The sequence below is a fragment of the Trachymyrmex septentrionalis genome, unplaced genomic scaffold (assembly GCF_001594115.1).
Source record: "Trachymyrmex septentrionalis isolate Tsep2-gDNA-1 unplaced genomic scaffold, Tsep1.0 scaffold186, whole genome shotgun sequence".
NCBI lineage: Eukaryota > Metazoa > Arthropoda > Insecta > Hymenoptera > Formicidae > Trachymyrmex > Trachymyrmex septentrionalis.
Window position 1 is genome coordinate 35,859 of NW_017305029.1, and position 11,950 is coordinate 47,808.

The 11,950-nt window shown below is 31.3% G+C and overlaps 1 protein-coding gene across 4 annotated transcripts; it reads right to left on the reverse strand.

Annotated features, from left to right (window-relative positions):
- Positions 1 to 4,607: 4,607 nt before the first annotated feature.
- LOC108746689 (E3 ubiquitin-protein ligase MARCH5-like) lies at positions 4,608 to 11,950 on the reverse strand. 4 transcript variants are annotated; one of them, XM_018483607.1, is made up of 7 exons: positions 11,308 to 11,420; positions 10,967 to 11,179; positions 10,701 to 10,869; positions 10,133 to 10,338; positions 9,346 to 9,664; positions 7,387 to 7,555; positions 4,608 to 4,948 (listed from the first exon to the last, which is right to left on the reverse strand). In XM_018483607.1, the coding sequence occupies exons 1-7, from the start codon at positions 11,348 to 11,350 to the stop codon at positions 4,793 to 4,795; spliced, it is 1,275 nt and encodes a 424-aa protein (XP_018339109.1). In that variant the 5' UTR covers positions 11,351 to 11,420; the 3' UTR covers positions 4,608 to 4,792. The 4 variants fall into 4 exon arrangements, with proteins under 4 accessions (XP_018339109.1, XP_018339108.1, XP_018339111.1 ...); XM_018483606.1 differs by having other exon boundaries at positions 4,609 to 4,948; positions 10,133 to 10,341; positions 11,308 to 11,417; XM_018483609.1 differs by lacking the exon at positions 11,308 to 11,420 and adding an exon at positions 11,605 to 11,950 and having other exon boundaries at positions 4,610 to 4,948; positions 10,133 to 10,341.

The following is an 11,950-nucleotide window of genomic DNA, read 5'->3' on the forward strand; positions in this document are numbered from 1 at the left end:
TCGCTCTACTCCGCGAACCCAAATACTAATCATCAAAGTTGACGATTATTTAGGTTAGGAAATCTGTCACAGCCACGAAATACTAGTGCTTTCCAATTGCAATATCCCTAGACACTTCGTGCATATCAGACATATAAAGCCAGCGCACACGATACTTGTTTCCCTGCTGGATTGCTAGCTGGATTAGAATCTTGCCACTGTATTGGCTGCGATGCTGACACTGACAGGTGGCAAGATTCTAATCTTGGACCGATTTCTAGCATCGTGGACACAAGGCTTAAACGACACGAGCCAGTGACAAATAAACTTCAATATGAATTTTCTTTAATATATTAACTTATTTCTATCCACATTTTATCGATACTCTTATTTCTTCAACGGATTTACTTAATAATTGCATTTAAATTAATTAATTCTATTAAAAAGTGCTTAGTAGCGTGAATTTGTCACTGGCCCGTGCCGCTTACCGTGCTACATATAAAGCCTTATGTCCACGATGGCAGAAATCGGTCCGAGACCTCGGATGAAGAAAGAATTGACCAATCGCAATGGTCATGTGATCAATTGTTCAAATGTGATTTGTTAATTTTTTCCCTGTCCGAGATCTCTGATCGATTTCTAGCATCGTAGACATCGGGCTTAATAGAGGATAGAGGAGAAAAGAAGTAAGCGGTACGGAGTTTGCATGGTTCCTATATAGCTGCCTATTTAGTTTCTATCGCGCTACATGTAGGCTGCGGTCCACCTAGCGCTTCAAACGCTACAGAGTATTTGTAGCACTGACATAACTGATCCATTTGATGCTTCGGAACGCTCTCATCTCTATATTACTCTGATTATGTTATCGTTTTTGCTTCCGCTTCGCTCCAACTCATCTTCGCCTCACCCCAGGAGGTGGGTTGGTTGGAGCGTTCACGTAGCAATTGTAACATTCGGAACAGTAATGGATCAATCGGAGCGTAGCGTTTGGAGTGTAACGTCAGAGCATTTGGAAGAAGCAAGTGGACCGCAGCCGTAATTGCACCCTGATATATCAAATTGCAAATTCAAGGCACACCGCTTCACATAGTAAAGATTGGGAAGGTCAAATTTGATGCGGAAATTGCCGTGCTTTTCATAATAAGAAAAGTTTATATTCATCAAATATTATGTTGAGAATTGATAGGGAGCCGGAGAAAAATCTTAAATGGAGGGAAAGGGAACGAAGTGTTGTTTTTTAATGATTTGAGATTATGCTACCTGTTACGGGAATTTTTATGTTGGGAATAGGAATACAAAACGATCCAAATAAATGTTTACGATTGTTGTTTCAATTTGTTTATTTAAACCCTGTCTTCGTTTTTTTAATTATCTAAACTATTTCAGATATTAATTATAAGATATTATTATAAGAGGATTTATTATCTCAAATTTTAACATCCTTCCGATTAAAATTGTGATAGGATAAAGTGATTTAATGTATTTTTTTTATATTTTCATGTTTTACTTTATTAAAAGATAATATAAGATTGTATGCATATGTAGCAGCTAATTTTATAATTTAAATTTTATTTTTAACATTGATAAAAACCCAATCGATGTCGAAACGTCTATATTGTTTATATTTGAAACGTTGATTAGGTATTATTTTTTGAATATTAAAAGTTATTGTTTCGGCTTGTAACCTTTTATTTTATTATTATTTTATTTTATTTTTATTGAGCCAGATTATTATTTATACGTTAAAATATAAATATGCAACTGATATGATACACGTAAATTAATAGAACTCTGAACACTGAATTTATATAAGTAAATAATTATGGTTTCCTTATATTTGGTACAGAGATTATTTTATAACAGCATTTACATGTATATAACATTGGATTACAAAATATAATTCATAAACCTTAATTCTAATATAGTGTACTTATGAATAGACAAACATATATATATATATGCATGCGTGCGCGCGCGCGCGCGCGCGTATGTATAAATATGTACACACACACACACGCACGCACGCATACCCAACATACATACGGAGTGTCTCATTTTAATTTACCCACGCAAATATCTCAAAAAATATGAAATATACGGAAATATGTTTCAGATGAAAATGGAACAGTTTCGAGGGAACATATTTTAGTCATGTTGTTTTTTTTTTTCTAGAAGCGTCAAAAAATTTATTTTACATAATATGATTCCTCTAATTATTCTGCGTGTAAAAGTAGATATTAAGGTAGATATAAAAAAAAAACATAGTTTATGAGGTTATTTATACTTCATTCTGATATATATTGACATGAAATATTATTGAATAGCTTAATACCAAACTATTAATTTCTTTATATTTTATACTTAATACTTTTATATGCAGAAAATTATATAATTCAATAAAGTAGAGGTGACCTTCACATCTTTTTGGCTCCTCTATCTAAAAAAAAATAATTTTATCAGAATCCTTCTTGAAACCGTCCTGTTTTTTATCTGAAATATTTTTCTGTATACTTTTTGAAGTATTTCGGTACGAAAGTTAAAATGGGACACAATGTATATGTGTGTATGTGTATGTATGCATCTGTGTCTGCGCATGCGTTGTGTGTGTGTGTGTGTGTGTGTGTGTGTGTATGTGTGTGTGTGGGGGGGGGGTGGATGGGCGCGCGCGCAAGGTAGTCTATTTTAGTTAATATAGTCAATTTTTATAAAGAAAAAAATTTGCTATGAACGCTAATTTTGTGCATAACAGCAAATTCTATTTGCAAATATGTATCACAAAATTATTTGCGGATTTGTATTAATGAGTACTTATTTTTTCATACTCGCTACAAAAATTTGCAACAAATGCAAAATATTTGTCAAATATGCAAATTCGTTTACTGTAAACAGGAAACAAATTTAACAAATTTTGTAATCCCTTTTGTGTTTATAATAATTTCTTCTTTTTATGTTCCTGAAATGATTAATAATACGAAAAAAATGTTTTAAATTCATCAAATGCCGTTTCGAAAGGAACGTATTTTGATTATGTTGTTTTTCTTCTGAAAACACCAAAAGGATATGAAAGTCACCTCTACTTTTTATGGGCGTGTGTTCATATAATTACCGCCAGTTGTCAATACAGTGTAGTATACGTAAGGAGAACTATAGATTTTTAATACTGGCAGTCAACTGGCAGTAATATATTTTTGGTGCCTCCACTTAGAAAAGAAACAACATGACCAAAATACGTCCATCTCGAAATCGTTCCACTTTCATCTAAAATATGTTTTCGTATTATTAATAATTTCAGAGAAAATGTATTAATTAAAATAGGCTATCCTGTATACGTATATACATATACATTTATATATGACGTCTTTGTTCTGTAGACGTATCTAAAGTCATAGTAAAGTTTTACGTAACAAACGTTTGTCATATAGTAAGTTGTTACATTAATTTTTTCTCTGGAGTTTGTTATTTTACTATAATATAAAATTTTACTATAATATAAAAATAATTATTAATTAAAGCTAGAAAATAATAATACCATAAAGAAAAAGATTTGTGTAACTATTTCTGTTTCTATCTTTTTCATACAAGGAAGATTGCAGAAAGTATTACCGGTGTAATATAATTATTAAAAAATACAGTTCCTCTAAATGTTAACTTAAAGGAGATGTCACCTTTGTATTGTCCAACACCTTGTATCTTTTGGAAAACACAATCCTAAATTTCATTATTGACCTTGCTCAGATACAATCCTTATTCTTGTATGTTTATGTACATACATTTATTTATTCCATGGTATAAGAATATAAAGTATTCCATTCTCAAGGATGCGAACCATCTTGAACATAATGTGGCTACTATTTCATCAATCAAAACGTTATCATAAATTTTAAAAAGGAGCATAATTGCTGCCATGTGCATTCCACTAATTTTGGGGTAAATATTTGAAGTTGTTTCTGATTTAGTCTACCGCCATTATGCGCAATGAAATACCTTATATTCTTATACGATGCTTTATTCCACGTGTCTGTACTATGGCCTGTGCGCGCGCGCTGGTGTGTGCAGACGCGTACGTACGCGCGTGCACGCACGCGTATGCGTGTGTATAAATTTATGGATATATAACATTAAAGATTATATTTGTATAATTGAATTATTTACGAATACCACTATTGTACAGCGCTGATCTGCTTTATATTTGTAAAGTTATATCCATATTAATCAGTGTTATTAAGCGAGTCACCTTTTCGCGCATGCAAGTGTAGCATCAACACTGTACTAATGTCGAACTTGTAACGGTCCTGTTAAAGCCCTATTTTGAATATCTATAAAAATTATATCACTTTGTTGGAAAATCAATAAGTATTATAGAGCAATGTAGAAATTTTAAAAAGGTCATAGATCTTTATTATTTACTTACAGCGAATTCGACTGGAGGCGTCATTAAAGTCGTTGTACATAGATATGAAAATGTATGTTTAATGTAAATATAGAAACAAGTAAAACCGTAAAGTCTTTAAAACACTTTATTATACTGTTAGGTAAAATATGTAGTTTATAATTTGAAATATTTGCATTTTATTTTTACATTCGGATAAATCAGTGCATAACGGCTTTAATGTGCACATTAATGCGTTCAATCGAATTCGCCATTAATCTTCTTGTTGCCAGATTTGGACGAATCCTAAAGTTACAGGACCTCTCTTTTACATTCTAACATATATACATTAGATTTTTCGGGCGTTGCAGTGCGTATGCGTGAAAAGGTGACTCGTCTACATCACTGATACTAGTCGACATTGGAATATTATAACTATTTTATTTAACTTCGATCACTTTCGGAATCTTGTTGCCTTTTGTATAATGCTACGTTGCTCTCTGTATAGTCCATTACACGTCGCTGACATTGTCTCTTGTATTGTTGTTGTTTATGATAAATCTTGAATGCACCTTTTATTGTTATAAAAGCTGCACCACCCTACACAGATATAAGATATAGAAAAGATATATACAGGATGTCCCATCTCTACCGCATTTTCTTTTAAATACGTATTCTTGAGGTAATTTAGAGAACAAAGATCCTGAAAAAATGTCGAGGCTATAATAGTTTTTAACTAAATAATAATTAAAAGTCTCTAATCACAGAGTCTAACATTTCACGCGCTCAGGCATGATAAAGTGTCAAGTAAAGATGCTCAATGAGATCCCTCTAATCAAGTTTAAAATTATCTGTGTAGATATACAATGATATTTTTATCAAGAAATTGCTTTTTCTTCTATATAGAATCTATTTATATATTACATTCGCACAATAAATTAATATCGCAACATACCACAAAATGTCAATTCAATAGCGAGATATTACGACATGTGGTAAAGTAATACTTTTATCTAGATACATTCCAGTTTTGGAAAATATCTAGATGTAATATCTACTGTACCTGTACCTAGGTGTATTTCCTAAATTCTTATAGGCAGATATCTGTATCTATATGTGGGTACTTTTTTGTATTGCTTTTGATTACTTCACCGCTTAGGTAATTTCAGTTGTTAATATTTAGTAACTAATACGGTAACTAATGAATCTCATAGGAAGAGAGTGGCTGATTACATCTCTTCTGATTGGTCCCAAGCATGAAAGCTCTATTATATAGCATATATTACGGATGCAGCATAAATCATAATTCGTCACGTTAGCAATGTTTTGTAATTTCTACATTTTTATCATCATAAGTTGGAAAGATAAAACTTTCCCTTTATACAGTCAACCCCAAGTGACCTTGATCTTAACTTTCAGGGAGATCAAAGTCATTGACTTTTTCTCTCACTGTTCATTAAAAAAAATGATTAACCTCCTAGGCAGAGCGAGATGTGGGGTGGATATCATTTCGGAAAGTCGAATGCCACTAGACAAGAGAGGGAGCGATGGACCTCGTTTCGCAAGAAAAGTTGAACGTCTCCAAGCAGGAGGGAAAGTGGATTTGATATTTACAATAAAATGTTTACAATTAGAACATCCGGCTCCGATATATATTATCAAGATCATGATCTCCAATAATTTTAATCGGTGCTCGTTATTTGTTAAAAAGTTATTAATAAAAAAAGTGCACTGCTGTACGAAACAAAATGAGGTATATAACTGTATTGTTCCACATGAATTTTCGCATTCCACGTGAAGCGAAATCCACGAATCCACTCCACTTCCGCCCGTCTCGAAGGGTACAACTTTTCACGCGAAACGTATCTGCACATCGTTAACATTAAAATAATGAAAAAAATAACAATTGTACAATAATTAGAAAATTAAAAAAATTGTTTTCGTTAATATATTCTAAGGTAGACAAATGTATATAAACTTTACAACATTATGTTTATATTAGAATTATTTAGTGCGTAATAGATAAGCCGATTGTGATTCAAAATGTTGCAGCTATATTTAGTTAAATCAGAAGAAGAAACACCGTGATGTAAATACAAGAAACAAAAAATCTAATTCTTTATTTCGTATATTTATATCATATTTGCATCAGTGTTTCTTTTCATATTTACTAAATATGACTGAGTGGATTATGATTCAAAAAATATTTTGAATCACAATCGACTCATCTATTATGCATTGGATGATTCTAATATAAAATGTTGTTATAAAGTTTATGTACATTTATCTATCTGAGAATATTTTAACGAAAAGAAATATTTTTAATTTTTAAGAGTTAGTTCTCACTTTTTTAATTATTTTTATGTACAACTTATTTACATATATTCTTTCACATACAATTTATTATCCTTTTACATATAATTTATTATAATAATGACGCATTGGATATCACATTTCTGAAAATGTATATCGGGTATTGATATATGTCGAACCTAAGATCTTTGAGGTAGTACTCTAACTCCGTTAATGCTATAATCGTACGCTTGTCTGAACACTTCGGTTTTTTTCTCGTCTTGATCATGTCTCGCGCGAAAGTCAAACACTAGTATATCAAAATTGATATCTGTTTATTTTTTCAAATTTTACACGTATATTTATCTTACTTTATGTGACATAAAATAAAGAAAAATTTACAAATCATTTATGCTTATTACGGCATTACGTAATAGTTAGAATCTTGAAATGTTTGCATTAGAATTTTTGTCTTTAAATTACTCAAGAATACATCTTTAAGAGGAAGAGGGAGAAGTGGAAGACCCTATATCATGAAATTATACGCACATAGCAGAAAACTATTTATATGAAAATAAATAATTTATAATAGCAGAGAAACAAGATATAATAGCATTTAAACAAGATAGTTCTTTAATCATATAAAAATGATTAATTTTTGATAATTATGAAATCATTTTGTACATACTGAAAATGATATATTTTAGTAAATATTTTTTTTAGTAAAGAATTTAAAAAATACATACCAATAATGTTCTCTGAAAATTGGAACTTATACTTTCGAAGAATATCCTTCCACACAGACTAGCAATGGTTGGCAATAAAAGTGCGCCACAAAGAACACGCGTTGCAGATACCGGATCATTCATTGGTGGTATATCTTCAGATTGTATACTTGTGTCTTCGTCAGTATAACTGTAATAATTATATATTAAAAGCATTATTTTAATTATATAAATACACTTTCTTACTATTTTCTATTTTATTGTTATTTTTTACAAATCAAACTATTAATTGTACATAAACATATAATTTTTAACATATTGATACATATAGGCTGTATAGAGGATGAATCATCAGAAATTATTATTTTTAATAGAAAGAAACAAAGGCAATATGAACGAGCAAAAACGATGTTCTAATTTTAATTAATATTATATATTTCACAAATGTACTGTGTAGAATGTTTCAACTTAACTAGATTCTCATCAATCACAGAAATCAAATTCATATATAATCAAAAATACAAATAAAATCTAAATTTATTTTTATTGATAAACACGTAACGTGATACTTCCTACGTCATCGTTACGAATTAATAAATTATAACAATATAATAAAATGAAGATATTATATTTATTTATTGCAATAGCAAAAGATAAGGCGACAGCAATAATTGTTGCTATAAGATTATACGGTAATATATGAAAGTATATGATGACATGCCTACCAGATTATACAGTAATATGGGTATGAAATGAATGAATGAATGAATGAATTCATTTTCAATTCTAGAACAGACATTCTGAAGACACTTTTAAAAGTCTAAGATTACATTTTTTGAATGAAATCATTTTTTTACATAATTCAATTATCCTTAGTCAATATATGGGTGTTTTCCAACAATGTACACAAGTAGACACACAAGTTGGAATACTTTGTGTAACACTGTGTCTTACACAAAGTATTCCAACTATAACACAATGTTACACTGCTTGATACTGTAAAACACGCTAAATACAAGCGTGTAAAATATGTTAATGTTACCAACTTTTCAAAAAGTTATTTGATAGCCGTACTTATTTTTCAATAAAACCTTCAAAAATTACCAATTCTAAAAAAATTATAACTTAAATCTAAATAAAAATCATAAATCTATTATTGATACGTTAAATATAATTATAAGAATAAGAATGGAAGACCACAATGCATTCTGATGTTACACTATGAAACTAAACTGCGTTTCAACAAGTACCTTAAACAATGCTTCTGTGTCCTAGCTGGAAAACAGCATATGAAAGTACTAAGATAAAATCAACGAAAAGTAAATATTTTATATTTCACATTTTATATAGAATGTATCGAAATAAAAAATGTGATATATTTTGCAAACTATTCATTTTTCAATGACTTTATCCTAATACTTTGCATTATTTAAAATAAAAAGGAATGATTTATAATTAAGGAATTTTCATATACTGAGTGAAAAATTTCAAATGTAATGGGACAAATATTTCGAAAAATATGAAAGATATGAAAAAAAAACGTTTTCAGAAAAAGTTGTATGTTTTGATGAGACGCAAATAATGATAAAATTAATTTTCAAGATTATACAAAGATTATTGCTATTCTTTAAACTCAAATTATACAATATTAAACAAGGAATTTCTTAAGACCATAAATGTAAATACTCAACAAGTAGGGAATAAATGATTTAAACGGTTAAGTTGGATCTTAAGTACTTAAATAATTCGATGTGAATTTATACTACAAAAGTAGTTATTTAAATTGCGTGCTGAATTGATTTTTTGGTCGCGCTCGCACGCGCGTGTGTATGTGTGAGACACGTACTATTTCTAAAAAGTAATATTAGATTTCTTCGCAATAAAACAAATTAAAAAATTATACTAGAAACAAATTTTATCATTACTTCGCTGTATAATGAATGTTACATATTTATTAAGAATAATATTGTTAATACAAACCTGCTCGGTAGAAAATGTCTTAAAATAGGAACTTTAGATGCATGCCTCCTCAAAAAACTAAGGGCTTGATCTTCCCAACGAAGCATTTTTCCCAAAACTAACATAATTGGAATGGTTGGCAAGCCAACCAATAGAACTAAAGGATCGGCCTGTTCCATCATAGTAAGGCCGTCTTTGTGACCCACCACTTGCATAACAGTAACCGCACCATAAGTCACTGCTGTCCAATATATAGATCCAACTACAATACCAGCAGCAATAAAAGGACATACTCGGAAGATAACTGTGTCGATCGTATCAAGTACTATCACTAATGGACCTGCAATTAATTTGCATATAAGATACTACTCTACATGTGCAAAGAAAATTGTAATATTGTATTACAATAAAGTAATTATTATAATGCATACACTTATACTTTTAAGAAATATAACAATTATCACGTGTGCACGCACGCATGCGTATACCACATACATACAAAAGGATCCCTGGAAAAATAATGTTTCATGTATACATATATATATATATGTATATAAAACATTTTTTCCCTAGATCCTGCTGATCCTACGGAGATCTCTTCTGAGATTTGGCTGCGGTGTGATAATAATGTCCCTCCCCGCTTCCCTCCCCCCTTCGACAAAGTTCTGAATCCGTCAATGTCTATTATAGTTGTTGTTACATTCTGTGGATGTAAGTATGTATGTCTATCTGTCTGTCTGTCTGCTCTCTCTGTGTGTTTGTGTGCGTGCGCGCGCGCATGTGTGTGTAATATGTGAAAAATATTCACCCATGTTTGGATAAACTATAATATATTCTGTATTGCATTGTGGGCATGCTACAGCATGTCCAGCATGACCCTTTTGCTTCTCATCGACCCATCTCTGAATACAACCCTGGTGAACCCATTTTGTAGTGCCTCGGCAATGACATGGTTTAACCCACGCTGCAGTTGCGTCATCTTCATCAGTTGCAAAACATACCCAACAATATCGCCTGCTAAATAAAAAGATTAACATTATAAATAGATATAATATCAGACAACAGGCACTATTGTAAATTTAAATTTTATTGTAAGGTTTCTAGAATAACAAAAAATTAAAAAATATATGTAGCTTGGAGAATATTTGTTGATAAATAAAAATTATAAAATAAATAGAGAGAGAGAAAGAGAGAGAGAGATCTAATACATCAAATTGGAATTTAATCGAGTCAATAGTTTGTTCGTACATTATCTTTTCGTTTTGAAATATATACGTGTGTGTGTGTGTGTGTGTGTGTGTGTGTGTGTGTGTGTGTGTGTGTGTGTGTGTGTGTGTGTGTGTAAAAATTGCTCAAAACAATTAGCATAAACTTACTCTTCTTCTGGAGTCAATGATGGCAAACTAGATGTAATTTGATTCGGTGAAGATGCCCCATCGGTAATATCAACAGATAGTTCATGATCTGTTACATCGTCCCATGCATTTTGAGAACTATCTTCTTCCAGCGATGCTATTTGTGCCGTAGCTTGAGAATCAGATATTTCTGTTATAAAAAAATAACATATATATATATATATACACACACACAGTTAATAAATGTTCCATACATCAGGCAAAAAATTTTATTCGCTGTATATTACCATTGCTAGGGTCAGTAGTTTGTCTATCGGATCTCAAATTTGTACTTAGTCTTCTTAAAGCCTCTTCTATGCTCGGAAGACGTCTGATGTTGGCCCTAGTTATACCCGACTCGATTCGTACTATCCTTCCACGGCTATCAAGTCCATAGGAGATATGCGGCATATTATCGTCCGACATTGTATCTCGGCAAAAGCTCACAAGTTCATTACCATCTTAAGAAAACACATTATTGAAACAATACTTTATTATTGCTACAAACATATCGCTCTATAAACATGATTTGAGATTGTTTTTAAACTGTACAGCATATTTACTTTTAATGGATAAATTTTTTCATTACTTTTGACATCTGAATGCAGGGAGTGAGCAGAAGATTCTATCATACGAATTATACTTTTGGCATTTTACTGCGCAAATCACGTAAATATTATTATGCAAGTACTTTTTTGCACACTGTATATAAAATGGTTATCATTATGTTTCACACGATTGCTTTATTAAAATACTGTTCATCAACATTATCTCATACCATATCAAAAACCATAAATACACAAATTTGATTAAACAATAATCTAAGGATGACGTAAACGTCAGTATCTTAAAAATTGCGATTATCAACTACTAACAAATAACATACGTAAGCGGGCTGAATGCAGCCGTTGTATCGTAATATGATTGTTTTTCGTCGATTCAAGATAAACGCATGTCGCGCACAGCACGAGTTAAAACAGTCGGGAATTGCAATTACAAGGTGTATAAAAACTGAAAACGCGAACGTTTCATAGAGTTTTGTGCGGATCGGTAACTTCTCTCAAATACGATCACACGAGGGTTACATGAGGTTATACGTCAGGATACGATGCAAAACTGATGCTTTCGTAAGCTAGTGCGAAAAAAAGTGGTAGCTTCTGGCAATTTGTCACGGTGTTTGTATACATTTCAGCGAATGGCATTGGGAAACGGTATACAATATCCCAAGAATT